This window comes from Eschscholzia californica, unplaced genomic scaffold (genome assembly GCF_041429995.1).
Source record: "Eschscholzia californica isolate CP2 unplaced genomic scaffold, dmEscCali1.0.p SCAF_1, whole genome shotgun sequence".
NCBI classification, from domain to species: Eukaryota; Viridiplantae; Streptophyta; class Magnoliopsida; order Ranunculales; family Papaveraceae; genus Eschscholzia; species Eschscholzia californica.
In genome coordinates this window covers 87,553,113-87,579,807 of record NW_028238198.1, presented here as the reverse complement: position 1 = coordinate 87,579,807, position 26,695 = coordinate 87,553,113, and the positions used below count along the sequence as shown (strand labels likewise).

Sequence of the window (26,695 nt, the reverse complement as noted above, 5' to 3'; positions counted from 1 at the left end):
TGAGTATGCAAATAACAAAATTACACATTACAACTAGGCTATATTTTCATATGGCAAAATCATATAAAGTATGATACTAGTATTTTGATCATTGTACATTTCTAAAATACAATCAAGACAATACTATAATCAGTATACGTATATAAGAAACTACTTGATGTTGTACAAATTCAGCTATCAAGTACTTTGTGTGTAAGTACAAGTACAAAATGCACATACCATAACTTAATAGTAACAAAATAAATCTCAATAATGTACATTATCTACTTACAGTTCAAATGAACGAAACTCTTGCTTCTTCTACATCTCCAACTTGATCCAACACCTGCCATTAGACGTCAAGTAATAGCTTCTTGTTCTGTGGGTGTTCATTGAAGAGTTGTCTAGTGTCGGAGCGTTTTTTGTCCTATGATTGAGCAGTCAACCAGATTTTGGTACGGTGTCGTGTCGATTTTGAGGTGTGTTCTATAAGAATATATAAGGTTTCCAGGAATATACAGACATGAGGATCAACAGGAAAGACAGAAAAACTTAGTCTTTAGATGCTAGGGTTCATTGTTGATGCTTATTTCGTGGGTTGAAAGAGATGGAGATCTTCTTATCATTAGACTCTGCATGAAGGCTATCATCTGCAAAGGCAGGTACAATATCAGTTTTTTCAGAAAGTTGCTTAAAGAACCAAAGTTTAAATAAAGAAAAAAAAACAGTTACGTAGCGGTCGATGGTGCTGCTGGTTTAACAAAAAAAACTGCAATGTTTTTCAATTGAATACGAAGTACTTCAGAGAAATTGTCAAAAAGAAAACTTACAGAAAGAAAGAGGAACTATTATATCGGCTGTTACTAACTTTTTTTTTTACTTTACTGTCTTATTCAAGATACTGGTTTTCCGGATACAGGGAAAAGTATGTAAGAACCGTAAATAAGGATAGTACAGAAAACACATGTTAGATATACCTGGGAAACGTTACAAGTTCTTACCATGATAAATCCTGTGCACATAATGCTGAAACCGGGGAAATGAAATGGTGCTCTTTCTGAAAGGAAGAGTGCTGGAAAAGAAATAAACATGAGGTGGTAGTTAGATTACGGTGCACTTGAGGCGAAGATCAAAGGTTTTTTCCTTTAATATTAGATTATATTACCTGTCAGAGGAGTGAAAAGAAGAGGAGCTATTATGTTGGCAAAGGAACTTATCCCGGAAATGCACCCCTGAGCCTTCCCCTGAAAATGAGTTAAAAAGTTAGAACTATTGAGAAAACTAAACTGGACTTAAATAAGCTGCGTGAAAAAGTCATACTTAGAAACTGGGAAGATGGGTATTTCACCGCACATGGGAAGGGACACAGTAATGTTTCACAACTAGCAGATGCCTCATAGGTCAAAGCCACTCTAAAGTAAGATGGCTACTTTTTCTTCGTAGTTTTGTCGTGTTGGCTAAGGATACTCATGTCAGATACTCAAATACTCAATGTCACTTCGGTGGGTATAATGTCAAATTTTGTATGTACATCTTCGGTTTACTCGCATAATCGTGTTAGGATCTTAAAATAAAATTCTAAGCTAGTGTTGTTATATGTAGTTCAATAATGGTTGGTCCAAAAGATAAAAACTTACAGAACAAAATATGTATATCTAAGACAAGAAAATATGTGAACACTGACCATATCCTTTTTGGGGTCCTTCGAGTTGCCAAGACCTCTTACCAGTAACACTGATAACCGTAATGGTTTAAAATTACTTAGCTGTAAGTCTCAACTATAATGAAACTAGGTATAATTTCTACTACATCTCTTTCTTTCATCTACTTTTTCTTTCCTAACAAAGTTCTCGAAGTTAAATGATTCAATTTGGAGTGAAGTATTTCTACATCACGATGTGCAGCTAGTAAGCAAAACTTCCACGACTCAAGTATCTGAGTTCCTGGAGAGAGAAATTACCTGCTCTTCTGGTCCAACTTGTTTGGATGCAATGCTTCTTATCTGTACAAATTCAAGAGTTCAGAGTTTTTCAAGAAGTAATTCTGAGACCAACGGAACTTTTAGTTATATACGAAATAAATTACTCACACATGGGGCTGAGAAAACAGATAAAACAGTAAAAGTAGTAGCGACATACGGAACCTGCATAGTTTTAAGGATTAAGGTGTCAATGCACATATTGCTGAGAAAACAAATTAATCATTTAAATGTCATGTACCCTATCTTTTATCAGCACGCAGTCAAGTACATCAAAACACAAAATAATATCTATGGCTGTAAAGGATGGATAAGAATGTCAAACACAAAATTTGGTCAACAGTCGCGAGTATATAAGTCAACCACAATATGTAAACATGCATAAATTTTCATCATACATCGGCCGACCCAAGGATACAAGTATCATATAATTTTAGAAGTAAGATGAATCCAAATATATTTGATAGAAGAATTACCCAAGCAGCCCATGCTATACTATACAGAAACATCTGCATCAACCCAAGCATTGATCAGTAACTCAAAATTTTCCGATACAAACGTGAAGCGCAGAAGGTAATAGATGAGACAATGTTCTCACATGTGCAAAGGCTGCAAATAGCCCTATCACGAGCAATTTTTCCTCCCCTAAACGAGGAGCTAACACAGGCATGATAAGCAACTGCAGTACGAGATCATGTTAGCTACTTGTCAATCCAGAGTGAAATATAGTTAAAGATAAGAAAAATATAGATGCCATGGTGCTGGAGACAACACCAAAATTGCAGAAAGTAACCTGTGATATCGCCCCCGCAACCCCCACGATCAGTAACAAGTTGGCAAATTGGTTCTTGTTAAAGTGAAAACTAGCCTTCAAGTAGTACTGCGGAACAAAGTAATGGAAATTTTCCTTATTTTTCAGCACGCCATATGGCTACTTAGAAGATTGAGGACTTAGTATGAAGAGCAATAACTACATACTGTATATATACATATACAGTATATATATATATATATATATATACACACACACTATATATAGTATATATATATGTACATATAAATAGATTTTGGCTGACCAAATGAAACGATAGAAACTTGTGGCAGATCAACAATAAGAAAAAGAAGTAGACAATATAGTATCAAATAACATTTCAATTGAGTTTTTTGATCGTTAGCTTATAAAATACACTTAACATAAACACCTTCAAGAATTGGGGAAATTTGATGCGCTTATTTTCTAAGAAGATTTACTACCAAGTTATTCGGGCAACTCCGACAGAATTTGAGCAATTCAGAGATAGATCATATGGAATTTTTACTCAGTCACTTAAAACGATAGTAGGGGAACCCCAACTTCGATGATTAAAATAGGTAGTTAAAAAAGATCTAGGCATGGGCTGCTAGCCTGCTACCATATTTCCTCTTTCTCTAGTCAAAACGCATTACTCTAAACGGTACAAGCCATTGGCTGTTTCCCAATTTCCACTTTTCACTAGTCGTGCACACCTCGATGTCACGTACAGTTTTGTTTTATTATGGTATCCCTAAAACAGACTCTCTGTAGCCAACTAGCCATTGAGGGATACAGTTTTCATGAGTATACCATAGTTCGTGGACGAAGAAACCCGAGGCAACACCTAATGGGGAGTTATCCCAAGTTGGAACTGTACTATTTCGTGTCACTGCCACGATCAACTGCCGTAGGAGTCGAGGCACCTCTAACATGTTGAAAGACTGCGAATGTTTTAGAGCTCAAATTCCCAACAACAGGAGAGATGACTCCAATTGCCACATAGAAAGGAAATAAAGAACAAAAAACAGTACATAAACCTAAGTGAGGCAAACAATAGTTCCTAAACTTATGGATTCATGGAGCGAGAAAACTAGTTACCAGCAACGCCTCACGAAGACCACCTTCCCCTAAACTGTAAAAGAATGCAATTATGGCAGCTTGTGTAAATGTCCAACTGCATAATTGGAGACAAAAATCAGACCCTAATAAATAATGGATCAATTAAACTAAACCCTAAACCTTAAACCCACAAAATAAACTCATGTCACTTTTACCTGGTCTTTAGTAAAATGATCATATCCTCTACAGATGGAAGTCCTTTACCAATTTGTATCTTAGAACAGGAATCACCCTCAGACGGATTAATTGCAGGTCCGCTAGGGTTGTTCTTCTTGGAGATGATCAGCCGTGACGATGAGGAATCAGTGAGATTGCAATTTGAATCCGTCAGGAAAATTCTCATGTATAATGTTGCCAAGATCGCTACAAATGCAGAAACCTGAAACCCTAATCATTAGATTACAGTATATCAAAGATGAGATAAAAAAAAGATCAAGAGAGAAAAACCTGGAAGGTTGATTGGGTGGAGAGCAATCGAGCGGTTAAAGTACCACAGACGAAAGCGGCTGATCCGACGCCGGAAAGAATCCCGAACGCCGACGCTCTTCGACTTTCTGAAATGTTATCCGCCTAATTCACATCCAAGTTCCAGTTTTAGGCGGGAAATCAGAATATTGCCTATTTATAGAAGATGGCGGCAAAGTTTCACGAGCTCATTATAAAGCCCGAGCCCCATTTGAAGCCCGTGGCCACAAGGCACAACCAAAAATTGTTTTCAGCCGAGATACTCAACACGGCTTGTCTCCTGAGTGAATCCGGGCCGAGAGACGTGGCCGGATTAGATTTAGAGAGAGAAAATTTTACACGACGGAAAATCATCCGGAAGACGGACCAGGCATAGCGTCCTTTTTCAATTGTTTTTAGGAAAGGAAAAGAGTAGAACAAAAAAAGTTTACCACATAAGCAAGAGATAGACATAGGACACTGCCTTCACAAAACATAGCAGTGACTGTCTTGAGAGCATAGTACCCATAGAAGAAGTATTTTGTCCTTCCACATGCCAATATTGCTGTAGTAGAATCATCATTAAGCTAAGGTACTAAAACTAAATGAATTAAGAGCTGAGAAAGATTTACCTAAGGGTATAACAGAGAGAGTCATTGGAAGTGTCAGTAATGTTTTTCTTCCATATGAGTCTGAAAGGTTACCAATAAGTGGCATCAACATGAAACTCCCCAATCCTGTCACCTAGATGTGAAAAATAAAAACTATAGTGGTTCACGGATCATATGGCAAAGAAAAAAACGTCTCGTTAAGTTTGTGGTAATCCAACTCAAAACTCATAGGCAATGAGTTGGAGAGGACGTAGATATTATACTCTTGGTTGCTAGATCGCTCTTCTTGAGTGTTTAAGCATATCACGTGCCACGTGGGGAACTAGTTTTGTAGGCATCCAACTCAATTGACAATAGTGGAGAGGACTTGGACATAATTTTCTTAGTTGTTAGATCGTTCTTTTCGAGAGCTTTTAAGCCTATAACGTGTGGACCTAATTTAAAATCATATTAAATGTGTGATCATCCAACTCAAAACTAATCGGCAATAAGTGAAGAAAGACGACAACATTATATTCTTAGTTGGTAGACATCCCTCTCCCTCGCATGTATATATAAAACATACGAATTTAGTTAGTAGGCAAAGGGGCCAAACCCATGGCTCATATAAATGGGTGCCAACTCCCTCAACCAAAAACAAACATTTGGGTGTATCACAAAGTGCAAGTAGTCTAGCTGCACACAATTGAGATACTTTTGTTTGGGTTTTTGCCTTTGATATTCATGTGAGTGTTTTAGAGAGAGAGAGAGAGAGAGAGTTTGGGTCATTGGATGGTGGGTGATCACAAACTGAATAAAATCAAGAAGAATAATTAATAGAAATTGATGAATAACTTACAGCTTGTTGGAAGCCACTTAGGTAAATGACAAGAGAGCATTCCTCTCTACCAGGACAAAGTGCTAACATTGTAACATCTGTTATGCTTGGTATCACCATGAATATTGCATAATTATACAGAAACACTGTCACAAATAGATCCCTTAACCCTCCAAATTCCATCTCTCTCTCTCTCTGTCTCTCTCCAAAATTTAGAGTGAGAAAGTAAAGTAGAAGAATGGGAAGAGATCCAATGAACACTTGCACTAAAAATGTAGCTACTGAGTGGCATTACTTAAGCAGACACTTGTAACAAAGAAGGAATTGATGATCACACTTTTAATGCTTGGTGTGCACTTTTCAAATTTTGGTGACATTTTGCTTTTGCTTTCATCTTCATTTTGTCTGTTTTAGTGAGAGTGGGTTACAAAGATAAAGACAAAGAAATTTATCATAAAAGATTCAATTATCTATATAAGTTGGTTATAGAAAGATTCCATTGTCTATATTTACATATAATAAGGTGATTTTCTTTTCTTCTTACTAATGTATCTACAAAGTGTTTGGACGGTGAACCCATTCGTGACGTCCAAAGACATGAAACGAATCAATACGTTTGTGTGTATTAAGTAGGTTTCTTTTCTTTTTTTTATTTTTGTTTCTAAGGCATATCTGAAATGGAACTCGAGATGTATACGAGCCAAATTTCGAAATGTTTGTGTTTGTTTGACTTATGATGCATGACTTGTCCGAGCAACTGATTTTAAATCAAATGATTCAATTTATTTGAATCAAATGATTCAGTTTCAGCTAATGAGAAAAAAAAATACGTATCATTAGGCGACGGTGAAGGAAAAATAATCATATTTTATTCTCTCGAAAAACATCACTACTTCAGTTCTAAAATAATAAACATTGGCATTACAGTCGGACATAAGTTAAGGTGCGTACTCTTGTGCTTTACTTTACATACAAACACTAAAACTAAAAAGCAAATTCCTCGCTCCTCCAAAAAAAAATTGTATTAGGTAAGACATATAACTCTAGCTGTTAAAAGCAGTTTGACAGTTAGTATTTTATGTGGTTACAAATATTTTGTTTGTTACTTTGGTTGTTTCCAATTATAAGTGGTCCTAGACTATTGTGGTATTTGGAGTAATCAAATTCCACATAAAGTCAAAAGCAATGGAAAATAAGTAGGATGACATTACTTAGAAGGAAACACACAAAAGTTAATACACTTGGGAAAGAAACTAGACAAGGAATGTAGTTGTGTGAGAGGAGAGAATACCTAGTTCCTAAAGAAATCAACAAGTTAACTTATTCATAAAGTAAAGTATCACTCTTATTTGTAGCATAATTATAGTATCCACAAACAAAATTACAATTTGAATAATTCCCCCTTTTTTTTTATCTCATAAAATTACGATTAATTTGTTTACATTTCGACCAGTCTAGAGAGTTGAAAAGAAGACTACCTAATAACTCCTTTAGAACTCACAAAGGATCAAGGGTTGATCAGCCAACCTGTATTTTAAAATATTGACCAATCGGATCACATAGGTTTTGAGGGTTGATCAACCAACCTATATTTTAAAACATTGACCAATCCGTTCTACACCATTTGATTGTATAATATGGATTCGATAAGTCCATCTTCACCATTTGCAACAAAAAGAAATCCATCTTCGATAAGTCCATCTTCCCATTCTACACCGTTTATTTACCCGAGTGACCCAACATGTCACAACTTAAATCAAGATCTTTTGTCCACTTAGCATTTCCGATTCTATTCTATTACAGTGAGTTCTGTGTCCAACTCGTGCACAAAACTTGACGTGGATAATACTATTCTATTATAGTGAGTTCTATGTCCAACTCGTGCACAAAACTTGATGTGTATAATAGCGAGACAATTAACCCTTTTCATCCATTTGGTGCTCATCTCGAAAAAGTAGTAACTTGACACAAGAGCCATATGAATACTCCAAAGGCATGCGCATATGATTCAAAGGACCATATATGGTACCTTCTCTTTTTACCACTGGTTGTACAAATATTTTTTTTTTGCCCTAGTATATGAAACACTAAAGAGATTTTCAAAGTGGGGCATCAATCAACCAACCAATCAAAGAGCTCGTGCTTTGAACGTTAGGTTTGATCAGTAGCTAAGGGAGACAAGTCTCATGAAGATGACCTATTTGCCTTGAATAATTTATCTCCTTACCAGTTTATCTCATCAAATCTGCATACACAAAGGTAATGAAAAGAATGGATGTTCCCCAGTCAAGAAAATTGTTGAGCACACCACACCAACCACCACCAGCGCCGCCACCGCCACCACCACCACTGCCAGTTTCGAAGTACTACTACTGGTGGATACCATCAGGACCAGCGCCTACTTGGAGCGTGACCAAGGAGCAAATTGCTGATTTCTGGAGGAGAAAGAAAATAGAGCATGAAGATCACCTCCTTGCTGCTATTAAAGCCGCTGCTACTATCCGAGAAAAAAGACTCACAGTCTCTCTCTCTCTCTCTCTCTCTCTCTCTCTCTCTCTCTCTCTCTCTCTCTCTCTCTCTCTCTCTCTCTCTCTCTCTCTCTCTCTCTCTGTACTGTAGTCTGTACAAATGTCATAAAACTGTAACATGATAATACTTATCTGTGATAAATATAGGAGGAAGACTGCAGCAAAAAGATGGATTCATTGGAGGAGGACAATGACGAGTCTAGTGAGAACGAAGACAACAACAACAACAACAAGAACGAGGATGAGAACGAGAATGGCAAAGAAATCCGTGTCGGTATCAAAGACTGGTTAGTTCCAATATTACTACTTTCTCTAACTCTGCTTATAGATGGCTTGACAAAAAATTGTAATTCGACCCAAGGTTTCTAATTGTCTCTGTATCTTCTACTCGGAGTTTCTCTGAAAAGTAATTAACCAATATTTTGCAGGTGGACAAAAAGTAAGTACGCGTATCTTAATGAACCGGCAATCAAATCAATGGATAAATCGAAGAAAAATACCTCCACTTACGTTCCTAATTCCTTCATTTACAAAGCGCCTCGACCTCTACCTACTTCATTTGGGGTTTTCTAAATGTTCAACCTTGTTAGTAACTCCTATAAAATGAACAAGAATATCTTTTTTCCATCATTAGTACTATCATATCTCCCTGAAAAGTCCGTAGTTTTTCATATTTTGTTTGGTGTTCGAGTTCCACACTTCTATTGTTGTATAAGTGAGAGTCCTATATTTGATCTTTATTGTACTAGAGCTTATTGTTGATGAATGTAATCCCTATAATGTTCTAAAATTAATCATATAAGTAGTCTATTCATTATTCTCTCTAGTCATCCAATATATCCTGCAAGTTATACAACATAAAGTAATTCACCATTTTCTCTAGTCATCCAGGGAAAAAAAATACTAAAAGGAAGGTTTTATACGCAATAGTTAAAGGCAAGCTTGCTAAAGGCAATTCTTAAACGGATGAAGGCAATGTGTGTAAAGAAGGCAATGCCTCCGTCAATGTTTGACCTAACGGCACAATGGACACCATTAGGTCGTCGTCGGCCGGCAATCTCCGACAGGAAACCTTCATGAATTTAAAAAGAAAAATTTTCTGTCCTTTCTCTTCTTCCGGCAAAAGTCGCCGACGGAATTCGGGCAGCGACCTAACTTTCTTCTTCTTCCTCTCTGTCAACATTCCCTTCCTTCTGTCAGTTAACACTCTTCTCTCTCTACTCTCCCATTAAAACCCTCGATCCCGGATTCCACACTTACAGTGGAACCATACTTCGAGGGTTCCACTAAATCTCTTGATCTAGGGTTTCAATGGAACCCTCGATCGAGGGATACAAACATCTACTGGAACCCTCAAACCGGGTTTCTCTCTAGTGTTAAAGGTTTCCATTGAAAACCTAACTACTGCTAAAGGGTTTTTCTATCTACAAACATCAAAAAGGAAGAAGAAAAGAGAACAAGGAACAAAAAAAAATTCAGGTCATGTAACTAAGAAACTAAGAACAGAAAAAATGGTTAAAATGCACAAGATTTTGGATACCAAATTATGAAACTATTAAAAAATTCAGGTTGTGTAGAAAATCAAGAGCAAATTAATCACACCCACATTCAGGTAAAAGATAAGAAGACCCATATACAAATCTCACAAGAAACAAGAAAAAAAAAACCCAATTTATAACCCTAATTTCTGGTACAGACAACAAGTTTTCTTTTTTATTCTACAAGATCTCAAAGAACAAAAAAAAAAACATTATTAAAGTTTACCTCTTTAAGCCCCAAATCTGATCTATTCTAGGTTATCGACCACGACTATCTCGATCAATTTGATCTTGAGCGATTTGTTTTTTTTGTTTCTCAACAAGCTTATCAAGAGCAGATTGAACAGCATCTCTACCACCAATTAATAACCTAGTTATGACCTCTGGATCCTTTTCATAACGAGCTTCTTCAAATTCTCTTCTAGCATTTTCTCTTAAAACATCTCTCCATAAGATACCTCGAGAATCAGGCCAAAGGAAGAACCTAGTTGCCCTAATTATGTCTCTGTAAAGACTAAGAGCTTCTCGTCGAGTACTCGTGAGACGGCGGCGTAGTAACTGTTCTTCTTCGTCGCTGTCGTATATTTTCTCCTTCTTCTTTACAACGTGTCTATCTAAAAGCTCCTCCACCGTATCTGGACCTTCGTGAAGATATCTCCGGGGAAGAACCGCCGATCCGCCACCGCCTGATCTGATTGAATTTGCAGAGATTGCGAGTTTTCGAAATTTTTCCATTGTTCTTTTTCTCTGCACTTTTCGCGGTTTGGGATTTATCAAGGAAGTTTTCGATTTACTCCTTCAAAAGTCACTCAATTTGACGGTTATCCGTTCTTTTACCAAATTAACTTAAGAGGTAATTTCTAAAAAGGTCAAAATAATATTGAAAATGAGTAGAAAAGCACAAAACATTTGAAAATTATTATTCAGGTCAAAAAGTGTGCAAATACTAAAATATCCTTTTTTGTCATTTTGTGTAAATAAATTCTTTTATTTTTCTTTAAACTTTAAATCGATATAACTTTTGTTTGAGATGTCGGGTTTCTATAAAAATTATATATTTAGAAATGATTTTTCATTAGCTTTCTAACAAGATCCACTTTCAATACTTTTTTTCAAAAAAAAAAACCCAGAAAAAAAAAAACAGCGTTTTTTTCCTTGACGTTTTTCTGCAAACGTATTTGCAACAATCTGTTATGCAAACGTGTTTGCAACAATCTGTTATGCAAACGTGTTTGCAAAAATCTGTTATGCAAACTTGTTTGCAAAAATCTGTTATGCAAACATGTATTTGCATTTGCGATATTGCAAACATGTGTTTGCATTTGCGATATTGCAAACTGAGTTTGCATTTGCGACAATGCAAACTGAGTTTGGATTTGCGACGTTGCAAACTCAGTTTGCACACGTTTACATCTTCACAAATTGCTTAAAGCCAACTTTTAGTTTCCACCTAAGAACTTCCTTGCTTTACTAGTATTGATCTCTCCCTGTATATACGAAAATTTTCATTATATTCATTAAATAAATAGTTTAGATTTACAACAGATAATTGAACATTTACTCTAAAGATCAATAGATCAGGTCATACCGAATTCAAATTGACATGCCCACATACATCTACATATTAATAGATTCTCTGATAAGCAACGCATATGGTATCATAGAAGATGATAGCTGTTATCAAATATAAAAAACAACACAGGCAAATATTAGACTTGAATAAGAAGTTGAGACAACAAGGCATCATCCTGGAGCACGTCAGTGCTTGCATCAAAATCTCTACCTCCTCGACTTTTAGAAGCAGGATGACCGGTGCTCATAGGAAGTATGTTCTTCTCTTGTTTCACCTTCCATCCATCAACTCTTTCTTTCCAAGCTACATAGCCAAATCCTTATCCACTGAATTCCCTTACCGGATCCACAACTCTAACATTAGCTGCAAAAGTGATAAACCATCAAAAGCTCGTATCAGCAATATACAAATTGAGAAGACACTACAAATTTGTGAGAATTTTTATTCTTGGAATTAGAATGTCATAAGTTTACTGTTCAGGTTACAAATTAGTAACAATATGCCTTACTTTAATTTTTTGTTTAACATGGCATATGCATCGAGTTCCCTTAATACAAGAGCGAACTGTTTTGAGGGGAAGTACCTACTACTAAGATAGCACTGTCGGTGTACCAGTAAATAGGGTGCTTCCGTCCAAACTCCAACTCAAGCTTGTGCAGTAGAACAACTGCACAACAACAATATCAAAACACAAGTTAAGTGAAACTTCAAACACTATATTTGAACTATAAGTGTTGAGCCCCACGGTGGGCGACTACATATTTTTTTTAAGCAAATGCCATTCTGATTATATGTTTAGTTGATATCATTGAAAGTAATGCTTCCACCTCTTCAATGTTTATGGTTTTATGCATATATCACTTCTAAGCTTCTTCTAGGATGATCATAACTTATTTTTGGTTGATCATTTTTCTGTATTTTACATGATTATCTAAACAGACATAATTGTATGACCTTAATATACAATGGTTTCAGGGCAAACGTTCCATATGGTAAGCGTAGTACAACTTCAAGAAGACCCTGGCAATAGACAGTGGACGGGTCCGTTGGGGTTTCTTCTAGATCCAAAAAGAATGTGTTGAAGTCTATCTAAAAGTCATTTACATTGGGGTATAAATAGATATGATCCAACACAAGTGAATCTCTAAGATCGAGCCTCAACAGTGAAGTATGAATATGACAAACGAGACTTGAAATATATATAAGTGTGATACAAATGCTTGCGGATTGCATAAGTTATATAGAAATTATCCAACATGTCATCCTTTTACGAAGACGAAAACGACATTCAGTCACGAAGCCACAAAATGATCTATAACCCATCATACTTGTGTGAAGTATTTCACATTATATGCGCTTTTATCCAATACATCTTATAAATTATAAATAGCAGTATAATTTGTTAGCTAGAAATCTATAAGCATTCAGTACATGTTTAGAATGTATTCATACCACTACAACTCAATGTACATCTTATTAACTGAAAAGCACCCACTTTACTATAAAAGAAACCCTAATTTGTTTTAACAGGGTTTGCTCTAGAAAAGAAACAGAACAAACAAAAATGGAAATGAAGAAGGAAAACTAACCACTGTCGTCAATGAGAAGAAGTTTAATTAGGAGATCGTGATCAGCCTAGCTCTTGTTGGTGCTACTGCCATTTTTTCACTTCCTTCTTCTTCTCGTTAACAAGGGGGAACTGTTCCCTTTACTCTCTTTCTCTCTCTAACAACTATCCGCTTTCTCTTTCTCTCTCTCTCTAAAACTAAAATCGAGGATGGTCGGTGACCGTAGAAATTGGAAGGATGGAATAATCAAAAGGAGATTTGTCGAACAAGAAAAAGGAAAATCGAAGAAGGTGATTCAGAGAACAATAAGAAGAATCGAATGGGAAACATTGAAGAAGAAGATAGTAGAGAAGAAAAACCCTAAAAATCATCCCGATTTTTAGAGAGAAAGATAGTTTTAATTTGTAAGGGTATTTTGGGAACCAAAATAATAAAAAATGACCTCATTAACAATTATCCATATTATTTCAAACCTTATGTATCACTACCAATAATATTATGACACATTTTGGTTAATAGAAAAAAATGATGGTTTTTTTAGTTATTATGATAATTTTCTGAACTCAAATAACCATTTTCCCTTAACTTAAGCTCCTTAGAGAAACGGAAAAGTTTTATATCTTTTACGTTTCACCGTACCAGCGCTAAAATGGGTCTTTCGTGTATGTCGAAATTAATTTGAGAGAAGGTCTACAAGTTCGTGATGAATTCTTGATGGTTTTACAGTCGTAGTTCATGAAAATTTATATTTTACTAGGATACTTTGTATGGCAGAGTGAAGCTTCGCAATATTATATCGCGAATTTCCATGATATTTTTTCTCTTTCTTGTTGAATCCACTGTATTCAAGCTAGGTGGAAATTGATTTCCCGAGCGGGTAAGCAAAACTTAATCAAAAGCCTTTTTGTTCTTGGAATGGTTATACAGTCTCATCATTACAAGGCATTTATGAAGAGATAATACAAAGATACATCAAATTTTATAAAATTGAATGAACAATATAACTGTCTGATTATAACCTTAAAGGCCATATATATTTGCCCTAAAGCCCATCTAATCTACCTCTACTTTATTTGCACCCGAATTCAATAAATCATGAATTTGCACTTCTATGGGTCGAACTTAGGACTTCCGTATCGTAGAGTGGGTCGCCAATCACTACACCTTAAGGCGATGGACATATCAAAAACCAATTTAGAGAATCCGTAAGTGCTTATAAATTCGTGCGTTGTAGGCCCAACAAGAAGTTCTGGGCCAGGTGAAACGGGAAACCGGGTTCGGGTTAATATTTGCCCCCTGAACAAAATCCATTAACACTTGTACCCGTCTCGAGCTAGGGCAGAGAAGAGCAACTTCCTTTCCCAATTTCATGACTGATTTTGCTTTCTATTCTTCATTGAATCTTCTTTCATCAACGTGATCCAACGAAATTACTTCTGTGAGTTCTATTTTATATCTTTCTCTTTAATCAAATCTCTGAATTATCTTATTTCACTTACGAATTCGAGGTTAGACTTACTTGTTGTTTCTCTCTTTAAACATATAATGATCAGCAAGAATTATCTATCTAGGGTTATCTCTAGGAGGTGCGTATTTCTTATCTAAGGTATCTGGATAAAATCCCCCGAAATTTGACCTGTTTAAACGTTGAATTTGGAACATTTTGATCATCCCAAAACCCTAGAATTTAGATACCCAAAATGTTGGGTCGCATTTTATTCCGAAGTTGTCTGAAATGTGTGTTTCGGACTCATTGAGGGATGCTGCAAGCAATTTGGGGGAGAATTGGTGATGACAATGCATTAAACTTACAGGGTGCCCTAACCCTAGTTTTGTGGGAGTTTGGGAAAAATTGGAAATTGGACTGTTTAAGGGGAATTTTGGGTAGTACGCGTATCGCTCAATAAGTAGTTAAATGGTTTGAGCAACGTGCAAGTTCGTAGAGTTGTTGAGGGATCCAAGTCTTTCTATAACTAGTTGGCGTGTGTGCTTCAACGTTATCTGAACTGCAATAATTTTCGGTATGTGATACGGGTACAATAACTACTACTTTCATTGTTTGGTACGCTAGATGTCTAGAATATAGACTCATTCCAAGCACTTCTATCTCCATTTTATCTAAAAGTAGAAAATGACTGACTTAACCTCAAGTAGTTAATCCTATAGATAGAGTATACAAAAAGAGAAAGTACAATCGAGATTGAAGATTGGTAATACTAATATAGAGTACCAGATCGCTGAAGTGCTCACAAAGGCTAAAATAATATGCAGATTGGAGGGTCCGAGCTGTTGTAAGCAAGACGGCTCAGAGTTTCTAATGGTTTTGGTTCTATTAAGTAGTAAGGCTATATGGAGAACTAGCAATTTTTCTTAATGGACTTGTTCCCTGCAGTGACACGTGAAATTGAATTCGAGTTCAATGAATATGGATTTGAACTTTCTAATTTTAGTGCAAATACTTAACTTAATTATCCGCCTTACCGAAGAACTATTCTAGATGGAGTATTGGCTTGCTTTACTCCTGATTTAAACGGAAAAACCACATATTAGGGTACACCAAACCATATATTTCCACTTACATTCAGCAAACATGACAATAAGTTTTTAGGATTTTTTTAAGTTAACATGTATTCAATTTGCAGTGTGATTCGCCGCAGTAAGCTGCAGGTATTCTTAAGAACGTTAGGGATGTATGGAATGGAAAAACTGTTATAGATAGCTGTGGGAACATAAGAATGAATATACATTTCTTGGACGTCTTCTTTTAGTAAATGCAGAAGTTGATTCCATGGGGGGAGTCATTGATGGTGGATTTGGTGTCAATACAAAAGCCTCTCCTCGCCGAACAGTGATTGAAAAAACTCAGGTGGAACTGAGGTAAGATGTTACTCTGGCATCCTCGTCTATATTTGTTTCTGGTAGCAGAAATAAAACCTATTAACTTTCTTCCCTGCAGGCAAGAGTATGATGCTCGTGAAGAGCGTAGAAGGGAGTTAGAGTTTCTCGAGAAAGTACGTCATTGATATCTTCACTTTTTATCTCCGCGATATAAATAATGTTAATTTTCTGCCTCTACTTTCTCTAGTTGATTGCTCCGAAAAAATGATGTTAACTGTGTTATAGTCGCTTGGGTTAACACATTTGTTCCTTGTAGGGAGGCAATCCGTTGGATTTCAGTCTTGGACCTGCGCCATCTGTTAGCTTCCAGTCTACTTCATCCCGTGATCATTTTGTAACTAGGTATTAGTCATGTTTTACTTTATCAGATATAATTGACACTAGTGACCATGTATTTAAAGCAGTTTAATTGGCTTGCTGTGGTGTGATAGTGAAGCAAAAGGCAGCTTTGCCTTGACAGCCTCACCTCCTGGAGGTTCTGTCGAGAGTAGTGGTAGACCAGAGGATCCTCAGGGTCGTGAAACAAATACTGCTGATAATCTCTTACTTTTTAAGGGTGAAAATAATATAACCGAGGGAGAGAAACTACGTGGAAACAGAAGTAGGGTTCCTTTATCAGAAACGTCATCCCAGGTGGATGTCACCCGCAATGCCAACGACTCGGAAGATTTGTCACTTCTGCGATTTGTGGTGAAAAAAAGCCATGCTTATGCTCGAAGGAACAGGACACGAACAAGTCGTGATGCTCGAGCTTGCTCAACTGGATTACCACCTGTTGGTGATGGTAAGGGAGCTCCAATTTTAGCTTCTCCTCGTCATGTTTCAAGGAAAACGAAGGGATTGGGTTCCGGATCAATCACTCGAGAAGCCCACTCTGTATCTTCTATGGGTAACTCAAAATCTGCAAGTCCTAAGGGTGTGTTTCTGAAGTCTGTTGCTTCTGGAAGTCAGTTGGATATGGAGTTGGATGCTCCTCTAGCATATAAAAAAGTGGAAGGTGAGTTGAATACTAGTACATCCAAAGACTTACGAGATACTGAAGACATTAAACGTCTAAAAATTGATCCAGACCAAGTTCCTGATATCACGAACTCTGTCTCGACTGAGTTATCTGGAGAGAGATTAGGGGTTCCATCTAGTCTTGAATGTAATAAGCTGGGGAAGTTCAGCACCGTTAGTGAGGCTCGCGGGTTGAGCATTCCAAATACAGATGTAAAGGAGAGACAGCAGGGGTTGGATCGAGAAGCTTCTATTGATCAGTTAAGGAAAATCAAATCTTCAGGAACTTCCAAAGAACACAAGTCAGCGAATGAAGACTCCCCTAATCTACTAGTTGCAGACGCAGTCAAAGAGAACAATGAGATGAAAAATGTTGAAGTGCTTGATATCACCGAAGGTGGTCTTAATTCTGTTCGTCAAAACTGCAGAATCAACGACTCTTCTGTTAAAGTTGAGGAAGAAATCTTCGACCATGAATTTGGTTCACAAGATCAGGTAGAAGTTGTTGCTAACATGGACGGGTCAGAAACAAATGCCTATACTGTTAAGCAAAATAAGAGAAAGCTGAATAATGTACTAGGAAATGAATCACATACTGGAAGCGCACCACCGGGAGATCAAAAAAGACAGTTAAGCACTTCGGCGTCTTCCCAAAGCATGCTGCCAGAGGCTACCTTTTCTGGAAGGGGTACAAAAGCTTCCCTTGAGTGTAATACATGTATGGGAAGCCACATAATAGTGGCCAACAATGTGCATGAAGATTCAATTCTGGAAGAGGCACGGATTATAGAGGTTATTTACTTAGCTTTTATGCTCTGATAATTTATTCTCATTCGTTGATTATGGAGGAGATTTATTTGAGTAATTACCTTGAATATTGGTTTTTAAAGATCTATATATTTCAAACAGTCTAAACGTAAGAGGATTGCAGAGCTATCAGTGGGTAACAACCATTTGGAGAGTAGACGAAAATCTCATTGGGATTTTGTTCTTGAGGAGATGGCATGGTTAGCTAATGATTTCATTCAGGTGCGTGTTTATGTAGACCTGGTTCCAGGTTTAGCTGTCTCCAGTGTCTTCTTTCTCGGTGCATATTCAGTAATTGTTCTTTCTTATATCTGTGACTAGGAACGTCTCTGGAAAACAACTCTAGCAGCGCAAATATGTAACATGGTTGCTTTGAATGTCCAGTCAAGGTTCGATAAACAAAATCTCTGTGGAAGGCAAAAACAGGTAGCTCACACCTTATCAAAGGCTATCCTGCAGTTTTGGCAGTCAGCTGAGGTGTTCGCTAGCAGTGATGATCCTAGTGTGGTCGTCAAAGACTGGAATTTAGCACTAGTTCAGGCCCGAAATATTTGTGGAAGTGAAGCTGTAAACAACAGAGTTGGAGAACCAAATATGGTGCGGAACTACCTTGATGTCTTATTCAAGAAAGTTGTTATGGCCTCAATTTATATGGCTTTGTGTCTTCACTTCTAAAGTCTAGATTTCATCTCTTACTTTTTCTTCTTTAACTGAGAGAATCTCCTAACATGTTTTTGATTTATATAGATATAGTGGTCTATGATATAGTTAGGTTACGTTTGTTATTTATTCTTTTCTCTCAATTAGTTAGACAACTTCTAAATATACACTGTGATTGTATGGTTTTTTCTAGCAACTCCACTTCCATGCCATGATACTTGTGCATGCAGAAAGTGTCATCTGTTTGACCTGGAGTTTATTATTCGGATTTACTATGACCTTTCGTATGATAAGGTCACTGATTTATAAATATTGCAACGTTCAGAGACCTCAAAAGTCGAAATGTTTAGGTTTGATGGCCTGAAGGATCTTTTTGGTTATCACTCTTCCATGAGAAAAGCTGTGCATGTGCAAGAAAACTTGCAAAATTCCTATCTAGCGACTTATTCTTAATATATAGATGAACTCATGTGGTTTCAGTTTATTCGAAACAGTTTTCTGGATATTGCCAATGGCCATTTAGTGATCTTATCATTTGTGGTGCTTGATTTTAATTTGTGCATCTTCTTTCTTTGGTCGTTAAATTGTTTCCTACATTTCTCTCTTTAGTGCTGAAATTTTTGTTTGTTCTAGGAGGAAATGAATAAATATCTAGAAGAAGAAAGTTTTGGAAAAGGCCCTCGACTTGCTATTCAGGGATATGCAGTTCGATTCCTGAAAAGCACTAGTACCTTTAACCAAGCTGAAGCACCTCTGACTCCTGACAGGATATCCGATCTGGGTATTGTGGAATGGGAGGATAAGTTCTCTGAAGTACGGCTAAGTTTTCCTCTTTAACCTTTTTGTTGAAACAATTTAAATAATCCATTTGAATGTTGTATTTTTAGGTTTTTTTTTTGAGGATTTCTCATGGTGGCTGTTTACCATTTATCTCCTTTTCCAAATATATTTACTTCTACTCGTAAAAGCATTTGTTTTTTCAATTCTTAGAGGATGTGAAAAGATATCTGTTGGTTGAACATGTATTGTTTTGCATTACTTGGCAGGAAACTCTCTTTTATGCAGTTCCATTTGGTGCAATGGAAGATTATCGAAAATCCATTGAACTCTATTGGTCACAGTATCAGGTAATCGTGGTGGCGTCCAAATAGTTTTAACTGCTTTGTAATGTAGAGATGGTGGGTTAGCTTCTCCTCCTGATATCTCAAAGAGATTCTCTTAATGGACGAGGGCAGGTCATGAACCTGTTCTGCATGGGACCATCTCTATCTGAAGTATCTTTGGCCAGATACATACTGGGTCGAGTTTATGAGTGGCCGAAGTACCATCAAAGAATGGGAAACTATCTCATATGTTGCATTTGTACAAAACAGTTTCTGTTTCAAGTGTATTATTGCACAAAATTTTCTTTTTCCTGCACGTATCTCTAGACACAATCTTATGACAAATTGCAACCTGTTTTCTATCCACCAACATTGGGCAGTCCTTACATCCAAATTGATTTTATTAGTAGGTGCATGGTTAACCTGGTCAACCAGCTTATTCATTGAAATTATATGATTTTTCAGAAATGTGCTGGCAATTTGCGCCAAGGGGAGGTTGGCACATCTGTTTATGATGCTGAAGCCGGTATTAGTTAGCAGCCTTGTTGGTTATTTTATTAGGGTTGAATAGTTCCATATTCTTGACATGGTTTGTTTGTTTGTAGATTTTGAAGCCCGAGGAAATGCCTACAATGAATATGAAAGAGAAGCAGGAAACCATTACTTACCTGGGGCATTCGAAGGTAGCAGGTCAACGAAATCTGCTCAAAGGAAACAGAAGAACTCGTCAAAGTCATACTCTGCAAGGTCATATGAATTTGGAGCAGAGATGTCTTGTGGTCAGTATCCTCACCCATTGTCTTCATTGGGGAAAAGGCCTTCCAACGACATAAATGTTGGTTCAATTCCAACAAAGCGTGTACGAACTGCTACAAGGCAGCGAGCTCCGAGTTCTTTTGGTGCTGGAACTGCTGGAGGTGTACAACTTCCGCCCAGAAATGATGCATCAAGTGGAGATACTAGTTCTTTTCAGGATGACCAGAGTACTGTGCACTGTGGGTCCCAAATCCGAGAAAATGTGGAGGTTGAGTCGACAGGAGAGTTAGGAAAGCACTTGCACCCAGATTCAACTAAGAAACCTAAGAAGAAGAAACCTAAGCATCCCCTTCATAAGCACACAAAGAATGCTGGGACTTTTGTTATGGGAAAAGTATAGATATTTCTTCTTTATAAGTGCTTATGTGTTTTCAAATATTGTTATGTTTCTGAATATCGTATGCTTATGCTTGCAGGGCACTGCCTATGAACATAGATGGCCGCTTGATTCCATTGTTAAAAGTGAACAGGTAACTTAATTTTGAACAATTTAGACCTGTAGGAAATCAATATACGAGTTCTACTTTAAAGGGAGATCTTTTTTCTGAATAAAATCTATTGGGTTCCTGATCCTTAATAATGAACTAGTTTAGGCAATTGTCTAGAATCGTTATTTTGGTAATTGCCGGAACATGTATACGGTATACCATGCATTATTTGTTGTATGTTGTAGTCAATCTGATTTTTCATTTCTTGCTGCAGAGGGATCATTCCAAGAAGCTGTTGGAGATTGAATCTAATGGAAACAGTGGTAATGCTCTTTCTCATTTTCTTTCGTTCTTTAGCAGCCAATGCATCGATTTCCTAGAACCGTGTTTCATTTTCTTTCTGGGAGGGTTGTGGGTTGTGTGTTGTGGTAGGGGGAGGGAGGAAGGTGGTCTTTAGTTTTCCTGTTTCCTTTCACTAACATGATTTTCAAATTCCTTCTATAAAGGTTATGTTGGCCAACATGTTTCAAAGAAGCCTAAGATCATGAAACAGCCAAAAGATATTTCTGGTAGCTTTAATCCTCTAATCGGATACTTTTCTTCTCCAGTGGCTTCCAGTGTGGGTAATTTGTCGAGTTCAAGTAAGCTCATTAAAATGTTTGCTGGCCGGGATCATGGGAGGAAGAATAAAGTGTCAAAGGTATTCTCTATTATAGCCATTAAATTGCTTATGATATCATTTTTTTCCCTTTTAATTTTATAATAAAAACAATTGGCGAAAACTATGTTGGCAATATATGTAATTATACTTTCTGTTTTTTGCGATAGACTTAACACCTTCGTTTATTATCAGAACTTAATGATTTACTGTGTTGTGCGGAAGTCTCCAGCTTCTAGCCTTCTCGGTAATATTGGGAGGTTAATACAAGTCAGTGTTGAGTGTTTTCTGTTGCTAAAAGTTTGAAACTACAGACGAGTAAATGGCGATGTACTAGTACAAGCGACAATATGATCAATTGCCATCTTATATTGGTGTGAGGGCTATAATGAATTTCTACACATTATTGTCTTTGCAGATGCCAACTGAGCAGTTGGAATTAGGATGTCCATGGTCGCCATTTGAAGAACAGGTTATCTTCTCCTTCACATTATCTTTTCTTTTGGATGTTGAAACTCAGTAAGAAGTTCCTGATCTGTTGTAAAAAAATTATACTTCAGGCACTTGTTGTACTTGTACATGATTTGGGTCCAAACTGGGAACTTGTTAGTGATGTTATGAACAGTACTCTGCAGTTAAAGGTAAATACATTTTGAGTTTATTCTCACTTGAGGTCTTTGCAAGCGAAACTGTAATCTGTTCAACTGTCTACACTGAAGATGTGTATGTGATTTTCCTGTCCACATCCAGTGCACTTTTCGGAAAGCTTCAGATTGCAAGGAACACCACAAAGTTTTAATGGACAAGAATTCTGGTGATGGAGCTGATAGTGCTGAGGATTCGGGGTCTTCCCAACCTTATCCATCCAGTTTACCTGGAATTCCGAAGGCATGCTTTTTTGTCATTTTGATGACTTGAACTCACTTATCTTATTTCCTCATATTGTTTTTATCAGAAGAACTCTCAAGTTAAAATGATTTTCGAGTTATACCTCTTATTGCCTCCTATTGTTAACTAAACTGATCTACTAGTACTGCTTTTCTCATCAGGGTAGTGCCAGACAGTTGTTTCAGCGTTTGCAGGGTCCGAAGGAAGAGGAAGCCATTAAGTCTCATTTTGAGAAAATCATTTTGATTGGAAGACACCGACATTCTCGTAAACTTCAGGTTTGTTTTTGTTTTTGAAGTGCAAATTTCGACCATTTTTATTCACGTGATCTACTGCTCTGTAAACCATTTCTGTGATGGTAGGTAGCATGTGATTCTCCGTCATCTGCATAATTTAGTTTGTTGTTCTACTTCGGAAGTCTGAATTGGACAGTTGGGTAGCTTCCACTTTTTGCAGGTTTCTGAAATTGAAACCTCAAATTATGGTGCTTGACCTGTCACCTGTGCGAGTTTGTCTTACACTTCTTCACTGGGGAAAATCAACATGATTTATACATATCATTAAATGTGGCCCCTATGTGGGGTATTTGGTCTTTCTTCCATTTTCCTGTTTCAAAATTTCAATTTTTTTTGTTTTTTTTTTCTGTCAGAATGATAATCAGGATCCGAAACAAATAACTCCAGTCCATAGCTCCCATGCTATCGCCGTTTCTCAAGCTTGTCCAAGTAATTCAAACGGTGTCACATTGACGTAAGTTCTAATTTATTTTGGGAAATGTAGTACTTGAGTTCTTTCACCTTCTATTCATTGCCACTCATTTCCACTTGTTGTTTATCCGTACGTTCCAAGTTTCTGTAGTTTGATTTATTTCTATTTCCTCTTTAAGTTCTAATCATAACTTCGTTTAATTTTACCACAAAGGCCTCTCGAGCTTTGTGATGCAACCACTTTAAGCTCGGATATTCTTTCCCTTGGAATAACAAATCAAGGTTCGGATGCTCCAGTAATCCCGACATCTGGTTCTAGTTCCATGCCGCAAGTATCTTCCGACCCTGTCCTTGATAATAGCTTGCTACTTCCATCTTCTTCACCCAGTGCCCCTACTAGGTATGCTTCACAATCTAATAGTATTGGGATTATGAAATGAATTCATCGAGACATGATTGTATGGTTACGCTTTTACAGGGATGGTCACAAATATGGTGGTCCAAGACAGACATCTTTACCAGTCGATGAGCAACAGCGAATGCAACATTATAATCACATGGTGTCTGGTAGAAAAGTTCACCAACCTGGCTTGTCTGCTACTGGGCCTTTGGCAGGAACTGATCGTGGTGTTCGCGTATTACCTGGTGGAAATGGTATAGGTATGATGACTGGAATCAATAGGGGCATGCCAATGCCTCGGCCAGGGTTTCAAGGAGTAGGTTCACCTTCTAGGAACACGGTTTCATCTGGAAGTTTGCTTTCCACAAACGGGGCTGGGATGCCTAACTCTGTAACTATGAACAATGGATCTCTTTCTGGCCAGGGAGCCACAATCATGAGATCCCGAGATATGCATATGACAAGGGTGAGAATCTTTTTTCCTCTGTTTATTCCGGAAAGCTTAACTGATATTTAATGTGTAGCAAATAATAATAATTCGGTTTCAGCTTTTCTGATGATCATTTTTCTGTATTTGTCCTAGCCTGGTCAAAATTCAGATGATCAGATACAGCAGATGATGATGCAGGAGCTTCAGATGCAGCAGGTGACACAGGGGACTAGCCAAGTTGTTCCGCCTTTCAATGGTCTTAGCACGGGATTCTCTAACCAGATTGCCCCTCCACCTGGTCAAACATTTTCAGTACAACATCCACAGCAGCAACATCAGATGCTCCAGAAACAGGCATATGGGCCAATGATGCACCAACAGGCCCATCTGCCCCATATTCGAGCCCGCAATCCTGCGACCACCCCGCAGCAGCACGCTTACATGGTTCGGCTTGCGAAAGAGAGGCAACTCCAGCAACGGATGCGACATCACCAACAACAACAGCATACATTTCCTACCTCTGGCTCCAATACTCCAATCACTCCTGGCCAACCACAGTCTCAGCATCCAATTTCGTCTCCTGTGCAGAATATTTCTCAGATTCAGCAACAGGCATCTTCGGATCCTTCACAGAACACCCAGGTCCCCCCAACATCATCATCATCTTCTCCCAATAATCCGATAATTTCACAATCCCAACCAAAACATCACCTTCCTCATGTTCTTGGTCGGGGCCATCAGAGTAGCAATGCTGAGAGCTTGCCTGAACGAATACTGAAACAACGACAGCGGCATCTTCAACCACAACAACAACCTAGCAGGCACCTAGCTCAACAAAGGCAACAGTCTGAATTACAACCACAAGTTAAATCTATTAAGGGAATAGGGAGAGGGAATGTGATGATGCCTCAAAAGCTACCTATTGATCCCTTCCACATCAACGGAATTCCTGCTACGATTCCTGGAAGTCAAGTACCACATGAGAAAGGTGAGCAGGTAATGCAATTGGTGCAAGGGGGTAGCCAGGGCTTATTTTCAGGTTCAAACTTGGTACAACCATGTAAATCTCCAGTGACGCCTCAATCCTCGAATCAATGTTCACCTCAGCAAAAGCTGATATCTCGGTCACCATCTTCTTTGTCAAAGCAGATGGCGGAGACTTCACCTCATTCCGATCAGTTGAGTCGAGGCCAGTCTCCATCAGTTTTCTCCCCGGCTCATTCTATTTTGGCATCTCAGCCATCTCTTCCTCGCTTGGCTGTCAGTTCTGGCCAAGAGCAGCAGCCGCCACGGCAACAGCAACAACAGCGAAAGCAAGTGGGTAATTCACACCAGACTGCGGAACGAATGAAACAACAAAATCGGCAAATGAGTTCTGATCCACATGTGCAATCACCAGTTGAACAACCATCCGAGAGTACACTTCAGGTAGGAAGAACAAGCCTGTCATCACCTCAAGACCATACAGAATCATTTGCTAGTGTCACTCCTGCTGTTTCCTCTGCAAGTAGCGCCTCGTTTAAGTTGGAAGCAGCGTCAGAGCCTTTACATGAATCAGGAATTTCTAGCTCAAGAAATGACCCATCTGCAGTTGTAGGCCCACCGCCGCTGACAAGTACGAGGGAAACTGAGCCAGCACCATCCTCATCTGTCCATGATTTTAACCAGAAACAGTTTTCAGGATACATGCTTATGCATGGAAACAATGTGGGAACCCAGTGGCATTCACAAAGACAACATCCATCAGCAGGCCAACAACCTGAATCACCAGGTCCACCGTCACATTCTCCGTCACCACATAATCCCGAGCAACCTCAGCCACAACAACAACAAACCCCGCAAGCAGGAAACAGTGGAGGGGATTGTGTCGGCCCAAGTAACTCTCGATCGGGATGAATCACCTAGGCAGATCTGATGTTCGTAGCAAGGGTCAGCTTCTGGCTTTGGCTTTTTCACGACCCTGTCTCAGTACTGTACAGCAGGTAGGTTTACAAGCTGAGTTCCAATCCATGAAAATAGACTTAACACATACACAGAAATAGACGAAACCAATCCATGAAAATACGATCATTCAAAGCAGAGACTGAATTTTCAGTCGACTATCATTCTTTTCACCTACATGTACATATCTAAGCCTAGAAAATCTAGTCTCATGATGTCCGCTTATTTCCTTCACTTTGAAATTTTGCTTGAAAGACTTCAAACTAATAGTAGGATATTGGGTTCGATGCAGATGGAAGCTTATCACTGCGACCCGCATGACAAATCTACCGGGGATACCCTCTTGCGAGCATACCTTGGTGTTTATCTTTCTTTGGGGATAGCTGAACTCTTGTTCAGCTATGCGAAAGAAACAAGAAGAGAGATTAGGGTTTCAATAGGTTTAAGAGTATGTGTACAGGGGGCCAATCCCTTCTTCCTCTTTATTTTTGTTACTTGGGTAATTCTCTCTTCAATTGTTTTTGTATAGGATAAAGAAGGAAGAAAAGAAAAGGGGGTGTTAATTGTAGTTCATTTCCCCATTTCTTTCTCTTTTAAGGTCACCTTATAATTGGTTCATATATTATCATGGTTTTCGATTAAGCTTGATAATAATGTACAAAAATATTGTGGGGAAAACCCTATCTAGGTCTTTTTGTTGATGTATCAATCCTTCATGTATATGTTTTTTGTAGAATACAACTTTCTCAAAACTTTCATATTTCATAGATCACAAGTTTCCATTTCGATTTCTATAAAAAGCTATACATTTCATGCCTTAGGTGGTGTTCTTTTTTTACATTGTCTTAGTAACTCGAGTTTGAATCTGAATTGTCTAAGGATGCTACTACACGCAACTCTAATTTTACTAAATACAACTATTGGATAAATATAACCTAATAAAACTAATAAAAATAGTGTCCTAAATTGCTAGCCAACGCACAACTCTGATAAATATAACCTACTAAAACTA

The 26,695-nt window shown here is 37.8% G+C and overlaps 4 protein-coding genes and 1 long non-coding RNA gene across 8 annotated transcripts; 2 read left to right on the top strand and 3 right to left on the bottom strand.

Moving 5' to 3' along the window:
• Positions 1 to 23: 23 nt before the first annotated feature.
• LOC147570734 (uncharacterized) lies at positions 24 to 6,144 on the bottom strand. The gene is made up of 14 exons (XM_086657273.1): positions 5,763 to 6,144; positions 4,946 to 5,057; positions 4,766 to 4,878; positions 4,317 to 4,439; positions 4,025 to 4,248; positions 3,849 to 3,924; positions 2,751 to 2,837; positions 2,556 to 2,636; positions 2,434 to 2,466; positions 2,069 to 2,122; positions 1,940 to 1,981; positions 1,145 to 1,223; positions 981 to 1,051; positions 24 to 629 (listed from the first exon to the last, which is right to left on the bottom strand). The coding sequence occupies exons 1-14, from the start codon at positions 5,922 to 5,924 to the stop codon at positions 546 to 548; spliced, it is 1,341 nt and encodes a 446-aa protein (XP_086513399.1). The 5' UTR covers positions 5,925 to 6,144; the 3' UTR covers positions 24 to 545.
• A 1,637-nt stretch (positions 6,145 to 7,781) lies between these two features.
• On the top strand, positions 7,782 to 9,086 carry LOC147570733 (uncharacterized). Its single transcript, XM_086657295.1, has 3 exons — positions 7,782 to 8,261; positions 8,417 to 8,556; positions 8,698 to 9,086. The coding sequence occupies exons 1-3, from the start codon at positions 8,004 to 8,006 to the stop codon at positions 8,840 to 8,842; spliced, it is 543 nt and encodes a 180-aa protein (XP_086513421.1). The 5' UTR covers positions 7,782 to 8,003; the 3' UTR covers positions 8,843 to 9,086.
• Positions 9,087 to 9,781: 695 nt separating this feature from the next.
• On the bottom strand, positions 9,782 to 10,591 carry EMB1793 (LYR family of Fe/S cluster biogenesis protein). Its single transcript, XM_086657296.1, has one exon. It carries the CDS (start codon positions 10,540 to 10,542, stop codon positions 10,066 to 10,068), a length of 477 nt encoding a protein of 158 aa, XP_086513422.1. The 5' UTR covers positions 10,543 to 10,591; the 3' UTR covers positions 9,782 to 10,065.
• A 1,105-nt stretch (positions 10,592 to 11,696) lies between these two features.
• On the bottom strand, positions 11,697 to 12,997 carry LOC147570731 (uncharacterized). The gene is made up of 3 exons (XR_015239493.1): positions 12,970 to 12,997; positions 11,964 to 12,047; positions 11,697 to 11,743 (listed from the first exon to the last, which is right to left on the bottom strand). It is a non-coding gene; the product is annotated as an uncharacterized LOC147570731 (long non-coding RNA).
• Positions 12,998 to 14,239: 1,242 nt separating this feature from the next.
• Positions 14,240 to 26,450, top strand: LOC147570730 (chromatin modification-related protein EAF1 B-like). Of its 4 annotated transcripts, XM_086657291.1 has the most exons (24): positions 14,279 to 14,386; positions 14,502 to 14,969; positions 15,591 to 15,825; positions 15,905 to 15,959; positions 16,103 to 16,188; positions 16,278 to 17,637; positions 17,755 to 17,874; positions 17,974 to 18,249; positions 18,946 to 19,125; positions 19,359 to 19,439; positions 19,881 to 19,941; positions 20,021 to 20,565; positions 20,648 to 20,701; positions 20,934 to 20,982; positions 21,268 to 21,359; positions 21,736 to 21,789; positions 21,878 to 21,958; positions 22,068 to 22,205; positions 22,367 to 22,483; positions 22,855 to 22,955; positions 23,127 to 23,312; positions 23,391 to 23,778; positions 23,896 to 25,724; positions 25,976 to 26,450. In XM_086657291.1, the coding sequence occupies exons 3-23, from the start codon at positions 15,737 to 15,739 to the stop codon at positions 25,636 to 25,638; spliced, it is 5,856 nt and encodes a 1,951-aa protein (XP_086513417.1). In that variant the 5' UTR covers positions 14,279 to 14,386; positions 14,502 to 14,969; positions 15,591 to 15,736; the 3' UTR covers positions 25,639 to 25,724; positions 25,976 to 26,450. The 4 variants fall into 4 exon arrangements, with proteins under 4 accessions (XP_086513416.1, XP_086513418.1, XP_086513417.1 ...); XM_086657290.1 differs by lacking the exon at positions 14,502 to 14,969 and having other exon boundaries at positions 14,240 to 14,386; XM_086657292.1 differs by lacking the exon at positions 14,502 to 14,969 and having other exon boundaries at positions 14,261 to 14,386; positions 15,717 to 15,825.
• Positions 26,451 to 26,695: the final 245 nt, after the last annotated feature.

What these genes read in the sequence shown, in the direction of transcription:
- LOC147570734 (XM_086657273.1), bottom strand. Translation starts at nt 5,924, where the DNA reads ATGGAATTTGGAGGGTTAAGGGATCTATTTGTGACAGTGTTTCTGTAT. An exon ending in CCACCCAATCAACCTTCCAG is followed by an intron (nt 4,249 to 4,316) that starts GTTTTTCTCTCT and finishes TTAGGGTTTCAG; the next exon opens with GTTTCTGCATTTGTAGCGAT. An exon ending in TATTTGCAGCCTTTGCACAT is followed by an intron (nt 2,467 to 2,555) that starts GTGAGAACATTG and finishes GGGTTGATGCAG; the next exon opens with ATGTTTCTGTATAGTATAGC.
- LOC147570733 (XM_086657295.1), top strand. Translation starts at nt 8,004, where the DNA reads ATGAAAAGAATGGATGTTCCCCAGTCAAGAAAATTGTTGAGCACACCA. An exon ending in TCCGAGAAAAAAGACTCACA is followed by an intron (nt 8,262 to 8,416) that starts GTCTCTCTCTCT and finishes TGATAAATATAG; the next exon opens with GAGGAAGACTGCAGCAAAAA. An exon ending in CGTGTCGGTATCAAAGACTG is followed by an intron (nt 8,557 to 8,697) that starts GTTAGTTCCAAT and finishes AATATTTTGCAG; the next exon opens with GTGGACAAAAAGTAAGTACG.
- EMB1793 (XM_086657296.1), bottom strand. Translation starts at nt 10,542, where the DNA reads ATGGAAAAATTTCGAAAACTCGCAATCTCTGCAAATTCAATCAGATCA.
- LOC147570730 (XM_086657290.1), top strand. Translation starts at nt 15,737, where the DNA reads ATGGGGGGAGTCATTGATGGTGGATTTGGTGTCAATACAAAAGCCTCT. An exon ending in AAGAGGCACGGATTATAGAG is followed by an intron (nt 17,638 to 17,754) that starts GTTATTTACTTA and finishes TATTTCAAACAG; the next exon opens with TCTAAACGTAAGAGGATTGC. An exon ending in TCACCCAGTGCCCCTACTAG is followed by an intron (nt 23,313 to 23,390) that starts GTATGCTTCACA and finishes ACGCTTTTACAG; the next exon opens with GGATGGTCACAAATATGGTG.